This window comes from Equus przewalskii, chromosome 7 (assembly GCF_037783145.1).
Source record: "Equus przewalskii isolate Varuska chromosome 7, EquPr2, whole genome shotgun sequence".
Lineage (NCBI taxonomy): Eukaryota > Metazoa > Chordata > Mammalia > Perissodactyla > Equidae > Equus > Equus przewalskii.
The window spans coordinates 12,156,816-12,181,040 of NC_091837.1; the positions used below are offsets into that span (position 1 = coordinate 12,156,816).

Below are 24,225 nucleotides of genomic sequence, written 5' to 3' on the forward strand. Positions count from 1 at the left end.
AGGCTGTGTAAGATAATCCATTGAATCAGATAAGACATCAAGCCACATATTTATATTATATATAAAATAAAATGTTAACTTCACAAATATGTAATATGAATTGGTGGTAACACTACCAGTAATTCCTAAGTATTCATACTGTCTGGGAATGTATTTTCCTTATGGTGTATGCAGACAACAGCTTGTAGATTACTATTTTAAACAAGTCATCATGAGGAAGGAAGCTCGTGTTTGAATAATAAAGAATTAAAATCCTATACGTGTATGAGTTGGAGGAGTAAGGCAGAAGTAGAAGAAATAAAAGTATATTCAAGCTATAGGATTTTTTTTTCACAGAGAGGAAAACAAATCTAGTATTGTGCTAATAATTTAAGGCTACAAGAATAAAAATGAAATACAGTTATCTCAAAAATAATAATTCCTGAAAATCAGATATTTGTGTTAAAAAATGCCAACTGAGAACATGGTCCCCATTATTTTAAATAGAGAATCTTACAGTTTGTCTTTTAAAAATAATGATTACACATCAATTCAGTCCAAAACTTCTAATTTCTGTTTTCCTGAATATTTAAAACTTTTATTTCTTTTAACTTTATATTTTAATGTAATTTCAGACTTACAGGAAGATTTGCAAAGATAGTATAAATCTCTTTATAACCATCATCCAGGTTTTCTAATATTAAATTTTACTACATTCATATAATCATTCTCTCTCCTTCTTCTTTCCATCTATCTAGCTGTATATCCATGTATATCTATCTGCATTTAATCCTTCTTTCCCTCTCCTTATTTATGTGTCCATATATACATATATATGTGTGCCATTATTCACAATAGTTATAGTGTATGTGTGTATTTTCCTAAGCCATTTATCTGATCTGCACACTGAATTCAAGTTTAGTCAACCTTGAGATTCATCTTTGCTGGGTGTAGCTGTAGGTTATTCTCTCGCTCTATATAGTATCCCATTGTTTTTAACTCAATCCATTCTATTGATGAACATTTGCAATGTTTCTAGTTTTGCTCTTACTTATAGTACTGTGTGGATACTTTTTTATGTGTCTTTTGTGCACATATGTATGCATTTCTGTTGGGGATTTACCTGGGATGCTACTCATAAGTTTTCCAAAATAGTTGCACCGGTGTACACATCCACCATCAGCTTGAGCATCCCATAGCTTCCTGTCTTCTTTAACACTTAGGTGTTGTAAATCTAATCTGTTTAGTTTTGAGTGGTAGACACTCAAAATTTAACTCAAGCACCCTTTCCTTGGCAGGACCTTGTCTTCAATTTCTGTCCTTCTCTCTCTATGAGGCTGTCAGTCTTTTCATAGCCTTGCAGCCTCTCAGCCGTGTTTACTGAGCCGGGCAGATATCTTGAGAGAATGCAGCCTCAGTTGCTGGGATCATCTCTCTGGGTCCCTACTTCTCTCTTATCTCAACCCTATCATTCCTCATTGTGTTGTTAAACTGGCTGAGCCTTACAACAGGCATGCCCCTATATTTTCATCAGCCTGAATAGCTCTTCTCAGCGATGGACAGGTCCATGCTATTCCAGAAGCTGACATTTTAGGAGACAATGGTAGCTGACCACTCTCAGGAAACTCAGAGATCAGCAGATAAAAAAAACTAGAATCTAGAAGATTTTAAACTCCTATTTAAAAGCTTGACCTAGTAACCTACTAATATGTATATACAGAGAGATATACATGTGTGTGTGTGATCTGTACCCCAAAGATTAGGTGCTCTTAAAAAGCATATCTTTAAGTTTGTTTTGTCTTCATCTTTAGCTGATCACAATGCACTTGGAGAAATCCTAGGCAAATAATGAAGCATCGGTATCCTATCGACCACACGCAGTGACTATAGTACATTACAATTAGAAATCATTAAACCACGTAAACTCAAAGACCAAAGAGGTATTTTTAAGTGACAACCATATTAGAATAATCTCAGTGGAAATTTAATAAATAATAATAATTTAATAAAATAAAAACTCTTAGAATGGAGAGACCATGTAAGTACTATGCATCAAAATCTGTGTAAAACAGCATACTGGTAATAAGAGGGGACCCACAGCCCTTAATGAATGCTTTGGGGATGAAGTCTGGATTTTAATGCACAAGAACAGAGTAAACCAAAATAAAGTAGAATGAAATAAACAATAAGAAGCAGAAACTAAATAGAGAACAGCCAACGAATCTAAAGCTGAAAATATTAAAATTTGATATTGTCGAGAGTGAAGAAAAAAGTGAGGCTCAAAGCATCAGGAATAAATAGAGTTCATTATTACAGACTCGCTGGAGGTTAAAGAAATATTGGGAGAACGCCATAGGCTACGGTGTGCCTGTAAATTTGAACATTTGAAATGTAGTTTTTAGAAAAATATAAACAATTAGCTGGTTAGTGTATTGAATTACAGGGAAAAATGTTTCTCTTAATCATTGCAGGTAATGCATTTAATAAAATTCCACACCCTTTCATGTGAAAAGAAAAGCTCCGTCTAGAATGAGAAGAAGACTTTCCCTAATCTGATAAAAGATATCTGCCAAAAACTTCTTGCAAGCATTATCATGTTAAAAATAATATACTGATGATTTTCCCATTACGGTCAGAAACGAGCCAAGCAGTAACCTCTCTTGCTAATCCCCAGGTCCTGCTGGGGGTCCTAGGGGATGTCTGAAACCTTGCTCTGCTGCTTGTAAATCAGGCAATTTCCAAAACTTCCATAATTTGCTCAAGGCTGAAATGGCGACAATAGTGTCCCCAGTAGGTTGTTGATGGAAGAATTAACTGAGTCAAGTATAATGCCTGGCAAATGCCCTACAGATAATGATCATCCTGTAGACGGTGACTGTCCTGATGATGCTATATTTCAGTCTACGTTTGTAACCCACCCTTGTTAACTTCTTGATAAACTGGAAATTGAATAGCTAGGACCAAAGGATTTTGCAAATCTAAGCGATTGACGCCTATTGTCAAATGCCTGTCCTACAGCCAGTTTCTTCCCCACACTCACTCACGATTGTTTAATGTAATGTGATTCTAGACCCTTTACCCTCATGGATTCAGCTATTTCTTTAATACATAGACTCTTCGCTGTCAGTGCACCACCTCAATAGCTTCCTCAACGTGGTGTCCCTTTCTCGTATCACTGTGTTATTGCATCCTGGAATTTCATATTTGCTTGCTTTCGAGGTCGTTTGCGTGCTGTCAAGTGACAGGAAAGAAATGTATGACGGCATAAAGAAATTCTTGTGCGTCAATTACCCCATTCCAAGCCAGTGTGTGGTGGCGCGGACCTTAGACAAACCCCAGACGCTGATGACCATTGCTACAAAGATCGCCCAGCAGATGAATTGCAAGATGGGAGGAGCCCTCTGGAAGGTGGAAACAGGAGTACGTTGCATTTCGTTGCCTTCTCTTTATTTCATTTGTGTTTAGTGGAATTTAAGATTCTATTTAACTAGATTTAAAAGGTAATTGTTAAATTTTGCTTGCATTCTCTCCTAACTCAATTTACTACATTTTTAAAAATTTAAGTTGCGGAATACAATGTTCATCGGTATCGATTGTTTCCACGATATTGTAAATCGACGGAAGTCAATTGCAGGATTTGTGTCGAGCGTCAATGACGAATTAACACAGTGAGTATACTTTGGAAGATGTTGTTTAATTGGTAGCTATCTCCAGACCAAGTAGGAGAGGTGGACCTAATTGATGTTTGTTGACATTTTTATAACATAGTCAACTTCTGGTTAAAATTTTAATTTTAAAAGTTAAACTACCCCTTAGCTAATAGAACCTGCCATGTTCTAGGCAGAGAGATTCTTTTTAAAAAAGTGTATTTTATTGAGGTCACCTTGGTTTATAACATTATGTAAATTTCAGGTGTACATCACTACTTCTGTCTAGACTGTATCGTGTTCACCACGCAAAGTCTAGAAAATTCCCTGCTTTTAAAGGGCCTCATTAGATTAGAAGAGGCTTAACTAAAGTTGGCTGTGTCATATAACACAATCACAGAAGGGGCAGCTCACTATAGTCATGGGTTCCAGGGGGGTTAGGACAGGGACAATTCTGCTACAGTAGGGCTCCGATCTGTGAATAGAACATTGAGACAAATATGTAATTTTAACTGATATCTTGGTAAGCGGTCACAATAGCTATTATTGTTGAAGGAAAACTAGTCCTTCAAAGCAGATTATTATAGGTGAGCCAGCGTTTAGGACATGGCCTAGAAGCAGGAATCTCCAGGAGCACTGGGTGTTCATTTTGTGGCATCCCTCTGTAGGTGGAAGGACCGGAGTCTCGCATATTGAAAGCGTGTATGATTTTTAGTAACGTTAATGAATGCTTTCCTGTCTATATTACTATTTGTGTGCATTTAAAATTTTATTAAATGCCTAAGAGATCAGAAGAGACCCATGCTTTGCTGTCTGCATGGGAATGAAAGAAGGGATCCTCAATTGGATCCTCAGCTGCCAATAATGATTTTCTGGGTCATAGATTAATCCAGAATCAAAATGATGACATTCATTTTCCAAACTCTGAAGGCTTCTTTTTCTCCAAACAGGTGGTTCTCTCAATGTATCTTCCAGGAATCGGGGCAGGAGCTTGTGAATGGGCTGAGGGACTGCTTGCAAGGTCAGTGTCCGGGAGAAGTTGGAGCACTTGAGTCTATACCGGTACTTCTCCACCAGTGCGGATACTGACCCCCGGGGACATTTGGCAATGACTGAAGACACTGTTGGTTGTCACAACTGGGATGGAGAAGCTACTGGCATCTAGTCTAGTGGGTAAAACATTTTACCACCCGTGGGACAACAGCACCCCCACCCCCACCGCAGAGAAATATGGCTCAAAATTTTAATACTTTCATTGAGAAACCCTGATTAGACTGAGGACTTAAGCAGTGCAACGGTCCCGAAAGCTATGCTATTGAAAAATGAACCTAGAAGGGGTCAAACTAGCATTGGCCAGTTTGTTCCAAGTTATGGCTCATTTACTTGTGTTTCTGGCTTCCTTTTAGCTGCTCTGAAGCTCTGGCGTGAACATAATCCATTTATGCCACGTTCTGTTATTGTGTATCGGGATGGCGTGGGAGATGGTCAGCTTGAAGCATTGATTAAGTATGAGATACCACAGATTTCATCCTGCTTAGAAAGTATTTTACAAACGAACGAGTAGGTATATCAGTTATAAAGTGCAGATTTTGTAAGCTCTACATTTTAATCTTGGACGAAGATCTGACAGTTTGATGTGTGAATTATGAGAGAGAAAGAGCTAGAGAAGAACAGAGGCTTCAGTGGATGGGTGGGGAGAACAGAAACCCTTCCCGCTTTGACTCTGTGCTCCACGCCCACGTCAGAGTACGGAGCAGAAGTGGAACATTGCAGTAGAAAATTTTTCCCCCATGGAACCCCTAGGAATCTTTCTCTTTTTCTAACGTCCCTTCAAGCCTTTGATGCAGGAGGGCTTGCTAACGTCAGATATTCGTTAAAATCCATGAACATAGTCTGTCAATGGTTTCTACTTATCCAACTCCTTTATGCTGGAGTTTTGTGGGTCCCAGGGCCGGGGATCCCTCCAGCTGCCCCCTCTGGCCTCAGCTGTTAGTCCTTGAAGCCTGGTGCCCAGCATAGATAGCAGAAGTGGTCCTGACCTTGTGAGGAATGGACCCTTCCCCTCGGAGATGGGTGGCTGTTGAACCCTCCTTCTCTACTGCTTGAATCAGGCACTAAGACAGTAAAGTTGGGAGTGATGGAGAACTGCCATCTGCAGATTCTTTTGAATGGCTCCTGTGTTTGCGGTGTTTTGACACTCTGAATGCTTCTAAGATAACACTAAGTGAACATAGTGACCCTGATTATGATTTTTTTAAGTGTCAAACTAGCTGTCATTGTGGTGAAGAAACGAATCAACACCCGATTTTTTGTTGAGTCTGAAGGAAAACTTCGAAATCCACGTCCAGGAACAGTCGTTGATGTAGAGTTGACCAGGAAGGAGTGGTAAGCCACCTTTATTTATTCTAAATATTCCCTTTTATTCAAATAGTAACAGAATTTTTTGAGGTTTGCATGATTTGGAGGAGAAAGGAAGAATTGACCTAAGGAAGGTTAAAAATTGTATGAATAGATACATTGGATTATAGATTTTTCTGTCTTCAACCATTTTCTTCTCACAGAATTTTAAAAATATACTCTAAATAGACTTATCACTCTAAGATTGTGCTGTTATAAGGAAGAATGATAGAACTTCTTTAGACTTGTAAAGTCAATTAGCAAGTGAGAAAATTATGCCAGACCACAGCAGGAAATAAAGCATGACATTCATACCAATTAGGGAGAAAGGAAGTAAAATTAAAGAAGGACATTGTTCAATCTAGTAGAAACAGGAAAGGATTAAAGAAAAAAGTAAATGAAAAGTATGATCAACACAAAGCATAACATAAGACGATACACATAAAAATAAATTCAATATTTACAATAAGTGGATTAACCTTACAAGTCCTATCATTTAGGGAGTTTGAATATATTCACGTGATTCTCAGGGAGAGGCGGGAAGTGTCCACCCTGGATCTCTGAATCAAGTTACCTATGACCATATCAAATGTGCCAGTTTCATGTTTTTACCTCTAGATATCACTACTTACGCTTGTAAGTCTAAATCCCATGAGAGTTATTACTTGTGTGAATATCGTCCTGGCTGGATTTGCTTATCAAGTCAGTGCTCAACGGTTAGCTAGGCTTCTAAATGTAAAGGAAACTGTCTGTAGGATGGATTTCTGTAAATGAATGTCATTTCAGATACCAGGTTCGCTACATTCTTTTTCTTAAATAAGCTTAAATACCCACACGTTCTGTAATTCCAGGTACGATTTTTTTATTGTGAGTCAGTCTGTGAAAGATGGTACTGTCACGCCTACTCATTACAACGTCATCCACGACACCGTTCGCTTGAGCCCAGATACGGTCCAGGGGCTAACTTACAGACTATGCCACATGTATTATAATTTGCCAGTGAGTATTTTTTTGGATACTGATTTTCCTTCAAATCTGGAAAATGGTTCAAAATCGAATCTGTTCTTTTTGAACCTTAGAATTGATATCGGTGAAAATTTAAATTTAGGAAAAGTAGATATAAGGTTAAAATATTTGTTTCTCCTAAAGGGTGTCATCCGAGTTCCGGCTCCTTGCCACTACGCCCACAAACTGGCTTACCTCGTGGGCCAGAGTATTCACCAAGAGCCACATCATTCCCTGACAAACCGTCTCTTTTACCTTTGACCTACAGAAGGAGGCCAGATGGGATGTGGAAGACCACAATTTGGAAATTGATTGATTTTTTTCCTTTTGAAGCTGTACGTCTCAAATATTTTCCTGGACGCAGAGTTTTAGAGTCTAATCATCCTTGATTGGACATGGAGGAGATTCAGGGGGGTGGATGCTATTTTCCATCCTACCACTGACTTAACATGAGACTTCTGTTTTCCAGGAGGGAGAACTGACAGTGAGGGTTAGGTCTTGCAATTTACCTTTCAAATGTGTTACAATGACTTTATGATGAAAGGTGCCTGCATGTTTTGCACTCTGAGCAAGGCTGCTCGATTAATTGCAGTGGTTGGGCATTAGCTACCTGGAGGGTACATCTACGAACTAGTCATTCTATTTGGAAAGTGATAGATACTTTATTTTTGAAACATTTTGTTTTTAAAGGACAGCAAACTGATAAAAATAGCAAAATTAAATGGGGATTTGTGTTATTTAATATTTTGTATGAAAGAAAGAACCTATATGAAGTATTGTTTATTCTTGGTACTGGGGTGGGAATTTGAATGTATTTTTGGCGAAGCTGTAATAAAGGAGAGCCTTGTGATTTAAAAGTTGGCAGCTTAGGAACATTGAGACATTTTGTCACTTTTTCCGCAAAGAAGGGAAATTATGAGCTCTATTAGCATTTCTGTTTAATTCATCCTCTGGAGCATGTTCCAAGTGGGATATTACCGTGTTAGCTGTACAATAATCAGAAGAGACTCCTGAATAAGTTGTTTAAATGAAGCTATTATGTTTCTCCTGAAAGTAAACACGTTATTTTCTCTCCAGTTAAAACTATCTTTAAATAGAATCCGGAAACAGTACGTGAAACTTGGTTTTCTTATACTCCTAAATAGAGTGGTATTTCCGGGGAGGGGGTAATGAGTTTCAGAAATATACCAGAAAGGGTATGTTTATAAACAGTATAGTTCCTTTGACTATTAGTTCATCAATTTAGGTTTGCAATCGAATTCATCTTATAAGAGATAAAATTAAAGCAAGTCATTTAAAAATATATCATAATCTAGTAACCTCTACCCAACAGTACTGCCAGTAATGATAAATATAATACAAGAGATGGGTCCATGATTAAAGAAAGTTAAGGCAATATGTTCTTTTCAAAAATAGAATTTGATTTATGATAGTACTTTCTAGAAATCTATAAAAATAATTTGGAAGGAACAGATTCAAAGTAGTTATTAAAAACTTTCTGAATGTTTCCTATAAATGCAATGCAAATATCATTTATTCATAGCACTATACAATAATGTCTAGATTTATAAATTTAAAACGGTGTGATTCAATAAAGATATTCATGTTAAAATCATTGAATTGGGTCATATTATTTTAAAAATACATGCTGGTTTTAGGCTTCTTAATCTACTGATTAGAAAAAATTGTTGCTTTTCTAAGAAATGGAAATATTGTGACTAGGGAGCTATCTGATTTTATTAGCCTACTAGTCCTTTATAAGTTAGATGAAGGAAGCTGAGTATTCAATATTTCTAGGAGAAAGCCTTACTATCCCAAAGGTTTATAGATAAAATTTTTATAATGTATCACAGTGCCTAAGTTTCACCTTACTGAATAGGTGTTTGGGGAACTAATTAAAGGTCTTCCAGGAATGGATTTGAGCTAAGTAGCAATACAATATATAATTTAAGGAAAGTGAACTTGCTCACTCTAGCAGTAGTAAATAAATCGTATATATCAAACCTCCCACTGAGTAGAGCTGAAAGCTGGACAAGATATTAGAAAAGAACGTTGTATAGTGTTACCAAGCAAAGGCTCACTGCCTGATGAGCATAGAAGCGACCACTACAGCACCAGGTTTTGAGAGAAGAAAGAGCTTTCTTGCATGGCCCACCAGCAAGGAGACAGGAGGCAGGGCTCAAATCTGTCTCCCTGAGCTGAAGCAGGGACACACTTTTAAGGAGTTGGGAGTGGGAGTGGTTACATGAAATGCAATTGCCCGCCTGTGCTGTGCTGCTGGCCTTCCTGTGGGGCTGCATGAAGTGAGCCCTGGGGCTCCTGCCCTGGGGCAAGACTCTAGGGCCTTCCTGCTGAGGTGGGGGCCGTGGTTCTGCTCTTCTCAGGGTCTCAAGGCTCCTGCCTCTTGGGGCTGCCCCTGCCCTAAGCATTTCCTTCTTCGCATGCCAAAGGCTGTCCCTGTGTGTGTATGTGGGGGGAGGGGCCCTCAGCCCTCCCCCATTCTGCTTAGAGGCCAGGATACTTGAAGAAGTGCCTAGGCCTCAGACCCTAGCTTCCCTTTCCTGCTCTCCAGGCTAGTCCAAACAGGGTGTGTCACCTACCAATCCTTAGCCCTAATCCCACCCACACCCCATCTCCCAGCCCACATCCACCTGTGTCCTCTGAGACTGGGCAGAGCTGGGACCAGCTTGATATTCCTTCCTGGCCAGCTGGGATTCCCGCTGGACTTCATCTCCTGCCTCGTTATTAAAGGTTTCACCCCTTGCTGTCACCATGGGCTTCGGGCAGATCAAGGTAGGCTCGCTAGTTGGCACAGGGGCACCTGCTGGGTGGCAGGACAAAGGCTGGGTTCTAATATGTGCGGGCTACTGGACATCTTGCTGTTTCAGAGATTGAAGCTCGAGGTGCTTGCCAGGGTCCCCATTAATGACCCCTCAGAGAAGATGTTGAGTGATGGTCAGATTGTACAACAGGTCAATTGGGGACCAGTAATGACAGCTCCATGAATGGCAGTTTACCCCAGTGTGCTTGGTTCCCTCACGGAGTGGTTCATTCCTCTGCCTGTTCTGCGCACTCTGCCAGCAGCCTTCACAGGTCACCAGCTTCCTGCCAAAATTTCCACAAGCGAATGATTCCCTCACACTCATTTAGCTAGATGATTTCATCTTTATGTTTTCTAATTTCTGTTTAATAGTTTTCGAATGCCATGCTTCTTTATATGAATATTTTAGCATCTGTGAGAAACCTCAGGGTCACTGATCATCAGTTATCCGAGGCCGTCACTGATTCTCCTTCCCCTGGGTTTGACGTTCCTGGGGGGCAGGAGCTGTTGTGCCCCCGACCGTGGCTGCCCAGCACTGTGCTTGGTATAAAGTAGCTTGGGTGGGTGTGCAGAATGGGCCTGAGCTGCTTTGTGCAAATGAAGCCATGGGGCTCTGGTGGCAGACTCAGGGCCAGCCCCCTGCCTCGTGACTTGCTGTCCCCACCCGGGTCTTTCCAAGGCCTGGTTCCCACAGCCAAGCTCTGCTCCAGGCTGGCCCCTGACAGTTTTCCTTGATGGCGGGCAGGGGGCAGGTCAAGGACAGGAGGAGACATGTGTGTGAGAATCAAGTAGCTGACACATCTTCCCTCTGCCTCTGTGCTGGGACTGGGGCCACACTCTCCCTGTGCTTATTTCTCACCACACCCCCGGGAGGCAGCTTTACCATCGACTCCATTTAGAGAGGAGGAAACCCCTTAGAAAGGTGGGGTGAGTGCGATTTCTATATTATGTGCACACACATGTCAGGGGAAGCTTGGCAAATGTGGTTTCGTGGGATGGTCTGTCCTCTCTTCTGGAACAACATCCTTCCTTTTTAGGGTCAAGAATGTTCCTTGATAGGATGATAATTCGTGTAGAGGCAGCTTCTTTATGCATCTGTACTTAGCGACCTTAGGCCTCCAAAGTCATTGAACCTTGACTGTGTCAGGACAGCCATCTGAGAGCCCCTAGGCTGGGGTGGGGGTGGGTCCTCCTTACCTGCCCAGGACATAAGTGGGGGAAGGTGGAGGTTGGAGGTGTCTCCTGGCTAAGCAGCCAGGACTTCTTGGCACCAACACCTCAGGCCCCTTGGCCCTGGTGGGTGGCGTGAGCCCAGGGGAGCGTATTGTGGTCGGTGATGGTTGTGTGAACTGAAGGGGGACAAAGGTTGGCATCAAGAACAGGTGCACAGCTTTGTGACAAATCGGAATGTCTTTGTCTTTGTGTTTGATCACTCGTGGAAGGTACTTTAAAGCCTGATGGATTTTAATAGACACGCCCTGCAACATCACTGCAAAGTACTGAATTCTCAGGATCCTTCATCACTCTGCCCGCTGGTCGTGCTGACTCACGTTTATGTCTGTTATCTTATATAGAGTTAGGATTAGACTCAGGGTCGACAAAGAGTGTTTTAAAAACATTGTTGGATTCTTATCAGTTGTATCCTGAAGGCGTCTCTCACTTCTGGAATCCACTCCAACCACGAGGAGGAGAGTCCCTCCAACGCCTATGAAATGGAATCTTCAGGAGTTTTTAGTTTTAAAACCGGGGATCTGCAAGATTCAGTTCCTCATGATTGCAAAATATGTATTTCTTAATATTTTGGTTTTGCACAAACTGATGCTTTTGAAAGAGATGTTGTTAGTTGGGCTCTTTGACTTTTGAGGCCATCTTTAGGGGTGGAGCAGTAATAAATGTGGGTCCACTTTCACATTCAGGGTGCAGATCCGTGTGACCCAAACTGTCACACTTTCCATTTAGTGACATCTCTGTGTTCCCCTGCCCCTGAGTGATGATGATTCTCTTCTGACACTTGGGAATGTGTTTTTTTAAACTTCAGGTGCCTTTTTAAAACAATTCAAACATGAAAATCCTCATGAATATTTCAGGATGTCCTGGTACCTGGAACATTAACTAATAGAATTCCTCTGGGTTTTCATTGCCCTAGTTCAGGTCCTTTCAAGTGAGTGAACAAGATTCTGTCTTCCCTTCCGGGGGTTACTTTCTATGTTGACGGTGCGTAATATAGTGTTTTAATGCTCATAACAGCTTTATTGAGATACAGTTCACATATAATACAAGTCACACTTGAAGGTGTGCAATTCAGATTTTTTAGTACACTCACAGAATTGTGCAACATCACCACGATCGATTGTGGAAACTTTCCCTCATCGCTCTAAAGGGAACACCTTCCTCATTAGGGACAGTCCCATTTCCCCTAACCCCTCAGTCCTAGGCAAACACAGATTCTCTTTCTATTTCGATGGATTGCCCTATTTTGAACATTCCATGTCAATGGACTCATACAATGTGTGACCTTCTGTGTCTGGTTTCCTTCATGCAGCATAATGGTTTCAGGGCCCATCCATGTTGTGGCGTGTGTCAGTACTTCATTCCCTTTTGATTGCTGAATAATATTCCACTGTGTGGCTGTAGCAGTTTATTTATCCATTTTTCAGTTGATGGACATTTAGATGTTTCCAATTTTGGCTGTTATGTGAGGGTTCCAGTTTCTCCAGATCCTCACCAACACTTACCGTCTTTCTGATTCTAGCCATGCTATGGGTGTGAAATGATATCTCACTGTGGTTTTGAGTGGTATTTCTCTGGTGGCTAATGATGTTGGACATCTCTTCAGGTGCTTAATGACCATTTGTGTGTCTTCTTTGGAGAAATATCTGTTCAGCTCATTGGCCCATTTTCTAATTGGGTTATTCGGGTTGTAACTGAGTTGTAATAGCTCTTTATATATTCTAGATATGTTTCTGATCAGATATATGAGCTTCAAATTTTTCTCCATGTTGTGAAGAGTCTTTTCACTTTCTTAATGGTGTCCTTTGAATCTCAAAAATTTTACATTTTATTCCTAATGAAATCCTACTAGTTGGAAATTATTTAGACATTAAATCGTATCCTCATCAATATTTTGGTTATATGAATTAAAAACCAAATATGAAAGGATTAGAAAAGATTTGAATGAGTTTGTTTCAAGGTTTGCTCTAGATCCAAAAGAACTCGTCAGGGAACACGTCATTCCCCTGTTCGGGTATTTCATTATTGTCCTTTTAATGTCCTTGGGATCAGTAATCATAATCCCTTCTCATTTCTGTTATTGGTAATTTGTGTTTCTCTCTTCTTTTTCTTAGTAAACCTGGATAGAGGTTATCTATATCTTTGATCTTTTCAAAGAACTGATTTTGGTTTTATTGATTTCTCTATTGATTTCCCATTTTCAGTGTCATTGATTTCTGCCATAATTTTTATGATTTCCTTTCTTCTGTTCGCTTTCAGCTTGCGTTGTTCTTTCTCTAGCTTAGATTATCATTTCAGATCTTTCTTTTTTCTATCTGTGCATTCACTGCTATGAATTTCCTTCTGGGTCCCGCTTCCACTGTATTCCACACATTTTGATAAGTTGCATATTCATATTAACTTAGTGGAAAATATTTGAAATTCCTCTTGAGACTTTTTTTTTTTTGGATCCATGTGTTGTTTAACTGCAGCTATTTTGGGATTTTCCAGCTATGTTTCTGTTCTTTTCTACTTTAATGTGTTTCTTTGTTCTGAGAACATACTTTGTATGATTTCTATTGATTTAAATTTGTTGAGGTGTGGGGTTTGTTTTTTTTTCACCCAGAATGTGGTCTATTTGGTGAATGTTGTATGTGAGCCTGAGAAGACTGCGTATTCTGCTTTTGTTGCATGCAGTATTTTATAAATGTGCGTTAGATCCAGTTGATGGATGATAGTGCTCAGTTCATCCTTGCTGGTTTTCAGTCTGCTGCATCTGTCAATTCCTGAAAGAGCAGGCTTCGGTGCTATAATAGTGGATTTGTCTAATTCTATGCCTGTTCACCCTCACAGTGGATTTGTCTAGTTCTCCTTGCAGTTTCATCAGTTTTTGCCCCATACATTTTTTGTTGTTGTTGTCGTTGAGGAAGACTGGCCCTGAGCTAACATCTGTTGCCGGTCTTCCTCTATTTTGTATGTAGGATGCCGCCACAGCGTGGTGTGATGAGCGGTGTATAGGTCCATGCCTGGGATCTGAACGCACGAGCCCTGGGCTGCTGAAGCAGAGCACGTCAACTTAACCACTGTGCCACCAGGCTGGCAGCAGGAGGGGAGAAAATGCCACCCCAAATCACACAAACCACCGTGGGTGTCTGCATAGTGAGGACACATCAATGGAAGCAAGGAGGCGCTGAGAGACTAAACGATCAGAGAATTTATGGTCATTTGGTACAAGGGCTCCCAGGCAGGATGAAGCCTTGTGCAGGAGCGCTCTGTTCTGGACGCTGCCTGGAGTTGTTTCCACACTGTGTCTCCTGATGCCTCATCCCTTCCCCCAGTCAGGCAGCAGGTGGCTGGCCAGGCATCTCTGTCTAAGGAAGAGCTGACACAGAAGACGAGACGGAATAAAGCAGGCAGGTCCTTGGCTCGTGAGTTATGGAGTCTCTCTCCTGAATCGGAGTCTCTGGGGACCTGACCTGCACACAGCTGCGGTTTGATTAATGTCCCGGGTGATTCTGACAGTCACTGAAGTTGAGAAGCACTCTTGCGCTGCCAATGAAGTATTGGGAAGAATGTTTAGTGAGAACTAGATATCTTATTCTCAGAAAAGCCTCCTGGAATGCAGGAAGCAGAGACTAAGAACCAGAGTGCTCAGCCAGCAGCAGAAAGAACCCGCTCCTCACCCCCAGGCCAGTTCTGCAGAGCAGGGAAGCAGCCCCGGGTAGGTGGGGACATCTGAGAGCAGAGGCTCCTGCTGCAGCCCCTCCTTTGGTGTCACCGCGGGAGGGGAGACGGGAAGACCTTGGAGTTCTCAGCGCCCAGGGTGGGATGGTCTGATCCCTTAGCGGGAGACCTGCTTCCTGAGAGCCCTGGGCCGCAGCACAGCACGGGAGCAGAATAGGGGTCCAGGGGCTGATGGGAGTCCTGGAGACGGAGTTTCCTAAACCCAAGAGTGCTGAGGAAGCAGCAGAGGGCTCCGACAGCACACGCAGGGGACCCGAAAGGACCTCTTGGAAATTCAGACTCATTCAGCAATGACCTAGATGGGCAGATGCATGAAGAGCAGACAGGTCAGGATGTTTCGACTGTTGCCAGATGGAATAGACTAGAAAGGAAGGATCTGATCCCCAGCTCACTGCCCTTCTTTGGCACTAGGTATGCCCCCAGGGTCACCCCAGTTAGACCGAGACTAGGTTTCTGCTCTGAGGCACGATGGGGTCTGTAGCCAATGCTATGGTGCCCCGCCTCCATCCTCAGACCCTCTGTCATTTCCAGGCACACAGTCTCCCCATGTGCTCTGCACCCTATGGCCAGCACGTGCATCTCCGTGTGGCAGGGCTGCCCTCAGGTTTCCAGAACCCCCTTGGCCTGCCCACCCAGAGAACCCAAGGTGCCTGCATATTCACATCCCCCAGGACAGCCCTTAACTGATGCCTGACGGGTGCAGGGAGAGGGAGATGCAAATTTGTCAGCTTCCGGGGCCCCATTCCGGAACTCCGATGTGTGGCCATCACTGTCCCCAGTGCCCTGCAGGACGGAGTCAAGGGTGCCCTCTGTGGGACCTGGCTTGACCCCTTCCCTTGGCGTCTCACTTGCCTCTCCCTGATCAGATTTTCCCTGGACCACTTCCTTATAAGTCACTTTTCCTCACGTCCTCACTTTAGGATCTATTTCTGAGGAATCTGATATAAAACAGGAACTTAAACAAAACTGAGTTTAGTTATGGGAAAAAAATTAGGTACCCCTTTATGCCTGGCTGAGTTCGTAGACTGAGCTCTGTAAGACTGCACGCGTTAATGAAGACCTTCATAACATCACCTCTTGTCAGCACTCACACGTTTCCATGAATGATCTCGTTAAACCCATGAGGCAGAAACCACTGTTACGCCCATTTTACACATCCCAAGAGGTTCAGTAACTCTCGCTTCAAGGGCTACAAGCAGTCAGGGCTCTGTGCCAACCGTGGCTCTCCGCCTGGGTCTGGCTGAATTCCAGGGCTCTGAGCAGAAGCGCTGAGGGAAGGCGGAGACCTGGTCCCGAGCTGGGGGCCCAGGGCTCCTCCCACAGGGGCGGATCTGGGCTGAGAAGAGAGAGGACAGACCTCACAGGGCCTTTGTGGCAGAAAGGGCAGGGCGCAGGCTCACAGCGTAACGGCCCCGAGTGCAGTGAACTCCCAGCGTGAGCACCTGCTTGCTGTGTGGCCTTGGGCAGGTCCTGTCGCCCCTCTGAGCTTCAGTTTCTCACTTGAAAGTGGGGTTGATAATGACTAAAGATGCAGATCCACAGGCTGGTGATTCGGGAAGTGGATGTGGGTTCCTGACAGCTGTGGTCTTGAAGAGCTCCTGCCGGAGCGTGCTGATGGCTGCATTCACTATGAAATGGGTCAGAAAAACAAGAAGGTGGGCTGGCGGATAGATAACTGATGAAGCAGGAAAAATAAAAGGCTAGTGGTGGAATCTTGTGAGGGATAATGTTCTTTAACTTTGCTTTTGGTTTGACACTTTTCATAAGAAAATGATGGGGAGAAAACCTCCCAACAAGTGATTCTTTTCTGATGCGAATGGTCCTGTCTCTTCTTTATGAGTCATTCTGATGCCCAGCAGGAGAGCCGGCAGGCAGGACAAGCCAAGGGCCTGAGGGCTTATCTCTCTAGTATCCCCTAAGGTGGGCATGTCAGTCTTCCATTTGCCTTTTCTTTTCTTTGGGAGTTGTCAGGTCCAGAGAGCATGTCCCCAAGTTCCTCTGGTTCAAAGGAATGCTGGTTTTGATAGTGAGGTAGTGGGAGCAGGGCTGCAGGCACCCAGGGAGGAACAAGATGGATCTCGCAGCCACTAGATGTGACTTCCCCGCGGGGCCCACGCTATTTCCCAGTGCTTAGGAAATCACCCCATTCATCACCCTTTATGCAGTTTTTTGTTTTATTTTGTTTTGGTGAGGAAGATTGTCCCTGAGCTGACATCTGTGCCAATCTTCCTCTATTTTGTATGTGGGATGCCGCCACAGTGTGGCTGATGAGCAGTGTGTCACACTGGGCACTGAAGCAGAGTGTGCGAGCTTAACCACTATGCTACTGGGCCGGCCTCACCCTTTATGCTGCTGATGCATCTTGCAGGCCAGATAAGTCGTTTTATGCTGAAGCAGGATTCCTTCTATAGCCCTCTGAATTAGGGGGCTGTTTATTCTCTCTCTCCAAAGGCTCTGTCATCCTGGATCCGTCAGGGTTCATCCTAAAGTGCCTCCCTCTGGCAGACAAAGCCACAAGCGGCCACAAGCGGTTCATTGGTAATTCACCCAGGGCCAGAGAGACGGCTGCCCCATAGTCAAAACCATGGGCGTTGCGGTTAACACAGTACCTTTTATTCGGAGTTTCCCAGGAAATGACAAGAGGACACCAGGTATCAGTCAAGGGCTGAAGGGTGGAGAACCAGCATCTATTCTGAATTTATTTGTTCCCTTTTCACAATACAAAAATTAACTCGGCTTCTTGGTAGTGATTCAATGCCCAACACACCAAACCCAGCCACTATCTTTAGCACAGAGCCTGACCCGTAGTTAATACCCAATACATTCTTGAATGAATAAATGAGTGGACAATATAGAAAAATACATTTTCCTTCATGGATTAATAATATTTGACATGACTTATTGAGTAAATTGTGTGCCAAATTACGGTAGATTGTTAGTAAGATGGCTCTAATTGTTCCCCTCTCTGCATCCCCTTGTCAGTGTGACTTTGTGTCTCCTGTCAAGAGGTAGAATCTGTTTTCCTGCCCCTGAATCTTGATTGGTCTGTGACTTGTTTTGGTCAAGAGGACGTGGCAGAAGTGCTAGCATGCCAGCTCCAATCCTAAGCCCCCCAAGGCCTGGCGCATGTCCCCTCACTATCCTGGACCCTGTGACGAGCCAGCTGGGGGAGGAGAACTTGAGTACAGACATGCGCTGCTCAATGATGGGGATACGTTCTGAGATGTGTCGTTAGGCGAATTCGTCATCGTGTGAATGTCATAGAGTGCACTTACACAGACCTACATGGTGTAGCCTACTCCATAACCAGGCTCCATGGTAGTAACCTTACGGGACCACCGTCGTACATGTGGTCCATCGTTGACCGAAACGTCATTACGTGGTGCGTGACTGTAGAGCAGAGACAAGATGGTCCAGCTGGGGCCATCCTAGATCAGCCAGCCCCCGCCAACCCAACCAACCCAGCCGCTGACCAAAACAGCATGAGGAAGCTGAGATCAGCTGAGACTAGAGCCACTCGAGGGAGCCAGCCCCACTGTGAGCTGAACTGCTGTTGTTCTGGGATCTGAGTGTTGTTCCGAGACACTATGTGTCAGGGGTGTTTTGTCACAGCAAAAACTGACGGACACACATGCACTGTGTCACCTAATGTCATTTGACCCTTACAATGACCCTCCAAAGTAGGTGTGATGAATACAGCTACCTGTCTTCCAAAATGTGTTCTCTCCTTATCTTGGAACAAGGGGGTTTTAGCGAGAACAGAGCCACCCAGCTACGGAGTGACGTTCCCAGGTCTTCTCGCACTTACAGGCAGAAGGTGAGTGACTTCTTGCTGAGAATCGCCAAAATGCCTATGACGTGCAAATTCTGCCTCAATTGCTTCAGATAAAGTCCCTGGCCTGGGAATTCTGCTGCTGTCCCCTTCCTGCTGACAGGGCTGGGATAGCGAGGGGACCATAGCTCTGTGGTAAGGCCTGGGTGGACACACATCTCCAGCCGACCACTCCCGCAACCTTGGGCCAAGCTAGACGGTGGCCGTGTGACAAGGCACTTGGCGCCTAGGAAGCTCCCTCACTGGATGTGTGTTGTCTGCTGTAATAATAGTCATCCTCTGAAAATCCCTCACAGCAATGATATTGTCCCCATCTTCCAGAGGAGGCGTCCAAACCAAGGCCGCCCACCAGGGGCCTATCGTCTTCTCCATCAGCGTCTGCCAGGCCCTCCCCTGGCCCTCCCTGCCTTTACTCCCCCCAAGTTCACGGGCCAGGCGGGCTCCAGGCTGCGGGGAGCAGACTCCTGACAGGGCTGCGGGAGAGCAGGGCAGGCCTTCTGGGGGCTGAGCCTCAGGAGAGGAGCAGGCCGCCAGCTGGAGCAGAGAGAAAAGGGCCCGGGGAGGCCAGAGAGTGGACAGGGGGAAGGGGTGGGAGAGCATCACGGTTAGGGCCCCACTCTGAGGGGTGCCTGCCAGGCCAGGGGTTTGGGGGTCAGCCTTGAAGGTGAGGGGCGCGTGGGCTCTCCTGGTGGCTGTGGCCTCCAGATCTCTTTGGCCTCCTGTCTCCACACTTGGAACCAAGGCCTGGAGAAGAGGCAGCTCAGCCCTCCACCCCTCTCCCCCCAACCCCCGGCTTCACAGTCTTCACCCAGGCTGACCCCACCCCCACCGCTGTGTCCACTGGGCAAGAGGATGCGCAGGTGGCCCTCGGGGCAGTCACTGAGGGACTCCAGGGCGGAGTGGTTGGGGACGAGAGTTCCAGGGCCCAGCTCTGTGCCCTAAGCAAAGAGCCCAGCCTCTCTGGGGCTTAGGTTGGCCCCCATGACGTGGGCGGAGGGGCAAGTGTGTGGAACCTTCAGGAGCAGCCAGCCACCCCGCGGCCCTCAGCGAGGGGACGTCCAGGGCTCTCAGGTGGACCCTCCTCTTGCTCTCCTTTCACCTCTGTCTGTTTCCTGATCGGTGGGTCCTGGCCCTGAACACCAAGGGGGGCAGACAGCCCTCCCCTGCCCCAGGTCCAGTGGGGACGGCTGGCCCAGTGACACCGTCCTCTCAAGGGAAACACCCCCACAGGGAACGCCCCTCATGAGTCCCGCAGACCCAGAGATGCTGAGGTGGCAGCAAAGGGCCCATTGAGGGCCTGCTTGGAAGAGAAGCCCGGGGCCCTGGGGCAGCACTGTTGTTGCCAGGGGAGGTCCTGGCGGCTCTGGCAGCTCTGCCTTGAGCTTCAGGTGACAGGAGCATCCCCAGCCACCCCTCTCAGTAGGGCTCCTCTGAGGAGCTGTGCACAGAAATGGGCCCAGGGGAGGAGGCGGAGGAAGCAGGAAAGGTCGGGGCCTTTCCACCCTGCCCTGGCTCCGCTGTTCCATCTGCTGGGGGCGGGGTGGGGGCGGACAGCGGTTTCTGAGGGCCTTTCCAGCTGCCGCCCTGTGAACCAGCAGGGCCTCCTCTCTCCGCCCCACAGTGGGAACCCCCTGCCCACGGTGGAGATCGCCATCCAGAACGCAGGCGATGCTGACCAGTGATGTCCGCTGCTGGAGACCCTGACGGACACTGAGATGGAAAAGAAGATCCGTGACCAGGGCAGGAACACAAGGTACCCCCTGCAGCTGGCTCTGCCCACAGGCACTGTGTCCCAGGCAGGGGCGGGGACCTGTGCTGCCAGAGGCAGGGCCCTGGGTGAGGAGTCCCCATCCAGCCCCCAGGTGCGTTTCCCTGCAGAGAACAAAGGCAAGCCCTCAGGTCGCGTCTGACCACAGCCCAGACCCTGTGTCAGGACCTGGAGAGATGGGCGGGGCCTGAGCAGGCAGGAGAGAAGGCAGCTTCAGGCCCCAAGCAGCAGACAGGCCCAGGCCTAGGGAGGGGCTGGGTGGGGATCCCACCACCCACGACCTGTCTCTGTCCCTCCTCCTGCACCTGGCTGCCCTAGAGATCCCTGGGGGAGGGCAGCTGCCCAGAGCAGGCAACTGGCCTTGGGTCACTGCCCTTTCCCCTCCTGCAGGTGGATGAGTCGTCTGGCCAACACTGCCCCCGCCTGGAAACCAGCCCATCGGTGCTCAGCTCCCACGGAGCATTCAGGTCAGTCTGCCTCTCCTTCATCTTCTGGCAAGGGGGCAGCCCAGGCCATCCTGAGGAGCACGGGGCAGGGGGGCTGTCCAGGTCACCCTCCCCTGGACACACATTCCACTTGCTGAACCCCAGGCCCCACCACCCCAGTCTCTGGTCTGGAAGAGGCCTCATTTGGGGCTGTGCTCTGTTTTTGTATAGGAGCCCCAGGCAGGGTTAGCGACACTTTGTCAATAAAGGCAACAGGTCATGTTCCATGTCTTCCCAGGGGTAGCATAAAAATCAGAACGGAGAGAGCAAGGAGCAGGGCCAGGCTGGGGGTGGGGGGTGGCCAAGGCTGGCGTGCCAGGCCTCTTGCCCTTCTGTGCCTCCGATCCCAGGTAGGCAGGTGGGAGTGATGGGGCTCCAGGGCCCCCCACACAGCCCCCCAAGGCCTGAGGCAGAGCACAGTCCTTGCTCTTCCTTGGGCCCTCCAGCTTCCCACCGACAACCTGTGCTCCACACATCCCCGCACAGAGGGAGAAATGAGAAGTGTGGTCGTGAGGCTCCAAGGGCGGGGGCCATCTGCCTTCCAGTGACAGCCCCACCCTGCCCCCTTGGCTGCCTCAGGAAGCAGCCACAGGCTCCCCTGCTGTCCCTGGGCTCTGCTGCATCCACCTGGTCAGGCCGCCCCCGGCCGGGATTGCTGCTTCTCTGGAGTCCCTTGCAGAGGTCCTGTCCAGTAAGGGCATTGTGGGGATGTCACCAGCCTGCATTCCAGCAGCTGGAGTAGCTAGTCCGGCCCTCGGGCACCCAGCTGGTGTGTACCACTCTCTCACGCCTCCCAGCAGCACACTTGGAATAGGCGGACTGGGGCCCATCTCCCCGCTGCCTGGGGCCGTGGCCCAGGCCAGCTCCTCCCTCCTGGGCAGGCTGTGAGGAATGACACCCGGGGTGCAGTGCGCTCAGCCCAGTGCTGGCTCGGGGGGTGGGGTGTGGTGCAGACAAGGAGGCACAGCTCTGGCCTCTTCCCAGCTGCGTCTCTGAGGAGCTTGCTGTCCCCTCTGCATCCTTGTCTCTTGCATGGAAATGTGCCCTTCTACAGGAGGGACATGGATCCAAGAGGACAGCACCTGTGGGTCTCCCCACTGTGCCAAGCCTGACTTGGTGAACTGGGCACACAGCCGCAATCTTACTGAGGTACTTGGCCCAGACCCCCAGCACCGGGCTGGCACCACCTTCACTTGCTGGCAAGTCCTTTCCTGCCAGGGCAGGGCTGAGGGTCAGGACTGCACTGCTCCCCAGGAAGGGGCAGGGGCCCTGTGACTCCTGGCTCCCAGCCCAAGCCCCACGCTGGGCAGGGGCCGAGCTCTGAGTAGGGACTGGGGATCCTGGTTGCCAGGATATAGGGTGAGATGGGCCTGCCCTCTGGGCTGGGAGCTCCTTGGAGCACATCCTAGGATGCGACAGCTCCCAGGGAGTTTGTACTCAAACACCTGATCTTCGTCCAGGAGTGGAACTTCCTGGAACCCCATAGCAAGGGGACAGCTGGGCTTCAGTGCAAGGACCTGAACAAAGGGGAAGATTCCAGGCCCAGACCCAGCTGACCCTGGAAATGGGCAGGCTCCATTGCTGAGGTGTGTACTCAGTCCACTGGGCAGGAGACAGCCCTGGGCCCCCACAGCTGGTGGGATGGAACGAATCCTGCCTGCCTCAGCCCCACTGGGTGGGCCGGCCCACCTGCTGGGAGAGGCCTGGGGAAGGGCCAGCACACCAGTCCCTGGGGCTGGGCCCTCACCACTGCAGAGCCTGCTGCTGCTCCACAAGGTGTCACTACAAAACTAAGATCAGACTCTGGCTAATGCTTTCATCATCCACGAACACGACAACCTTGGCTGGAGGAGCCCTGTGCTGCTGACCATCCAGGGATAAACCGTAACTGGACTGGTCCAGGACAAGGAGGAGAGCTGGCCAGATCATCTGATGCCCACTTTACAGAAGAGAACAGTGAGCTGTGCGGTCAGATGAGGCTCCCATGGTCCTTAGCTAAAATCGGCAGGGACAGAACTTCCCAGAGGTCTCTGCCCCTGCCAGTCACAGGACTCTGATGAGGGGAAAACTTCTCAAGGCTTTGGGGTCACAGAAGGGTCAGAGGACCCGGTCCTGGGCTTCCTCTGCACCTGACCCCATGGGGCCTTGGCCAAGTCTGCTTGATGCTCAGCTGGAAAATGGGGCAAAGGTCCACTTGTCGGTGGCTGGTGAGGGACAGGAGGGGCCAAGTGAGGCATCAGCCTGAGGGCACCACAGACAGGATCCCCTGCAGACCGGGCTCAGCACAGACGGGGACAGCCCAATCCCTGCCCCCGCCACTGAGATGTGGTCAGCCCCTCGCTGACTGGCAGGGAGCAGAGGCCCAGCATGGGCGGGGTCGGGTGGGTTTCCCCAAGGCTCCAGCAAGGCACTGGCAGGGCTGAGATGAGAACTCTCTATCTGCCGTTGTGAGCTCAAAGCTCTGCTGGGCAACGTGGACAGGTTCTTGAGCCTCTCTGGGCCTCCCATCCTTCCACCTACCATTAGTCTGACAGGGTAGGCCAGGCTTGGCGGGAGTAGAGCTGTGTCCTGGGCCAGCCCCACGCCAAGGGCAGAGGATGGGCATGGCAGGACTAGGCTTGGTGGCCCTAGGTCACAGCCAGCAGCACTTGCCCAGTGTGGCAGGGTGTGGCCACTGAGGCGGGGAGGTGGTGGGGGGGGTGGGGGGGAGCAGTGCTTGGGGCGAAGAGACCACAGGTCACTCTGTTTATTCGGGTGAGCCCTGGGCACGGGCCTGGTCTCCAGAACAGACTGCTCTGCTGCAGCAGAAGGGAGAGGTGGGAGGGAGGCCTGCCGGAGGCCGGGAAACAGGCCCTGGGGCTGGCCCTGGCCGTGGGTGGGGTCATTGCTGCGGGGGTCCTGGCTGCTCCTCAGGGAGGGGCAGGTAATCGGGGTCTTCCTCTGGGGCATCCAGTAGCAGCTTTCTGTGGGGAGGGGTGCTCGCTTAGCTGAGGCCAGCTGGGGCCCTCCATGGGGCAGGGAGCCCTCTGAGGGAGTGGAGGGGGCAGGTTGTCACCCCACACTCACAGGAAGCTGGGGGTGTGTAGCAGCCTCTTGCCTCCAGGCTGGTTGGGGAAGACATCCTCCAGGAATTAGTAGATGTGGCCCACAGCAATCCCTGGGGAGAACCGGGGAATGCCAAGGCCACCCTCCACGGGCCAGAGCCCAGGGCCAGCAGAGCCTGCCCCAGGCCTCCATGCAAAGCCCTGGAGGCCCAGCCAGGCCCAGAGCACCCTCGGGCTCCAGAGCCAGAGTGCTCAAAGTCCTGGACACACTGCCAGACCAGGGGTAGGGCCGGG

General features: G+C 47.9%; 1 protein-coding gene across 1 annotated transcript in view; it reads left to right on the forward strand.

The window, feature by feature from the left end:
• The window catches only part of PIWIL3 (piwi like RNA-mediated gene silencing 3), a 30,986-nt gene extending 22,343 nt beyond the window's left edge, over positions 1-8,643 (forward strand). The window contains exons 14-20 of the mRNA XM_070626983.1: positions 3,199-3,399; positions 3,544-3,647; positions 4,577-4,647; positions 5,033-5,186; positions 5,886-6,011; positions 6,875-7,022; positions 7,173-8,643. Of these exons, the coding sequence (XP_070483084.1) occupies positions 3,199-3,399; positions 3,544-3,647; positions 4,577-4,647; positions 5,033-5,186; positions 5,886-6,011; positions 6,875-7,022; positions 7,173-7,289 (921 nt within the window). The 3' untranslated portion in view covers positions 7,290-8,643. The remainder of the gene's footprint in view (positions 1-3,198; positions 3,400-3,543; positions 3,648-4,576; positions 4,648-5,032; positions 5,187-5,885; positions 6,012-6,874; positions 7,023-7,172) is intronic.
• The last annotated feature ends 15,582 nt before the right edge of the window (positions 8,644-24,225 follow it).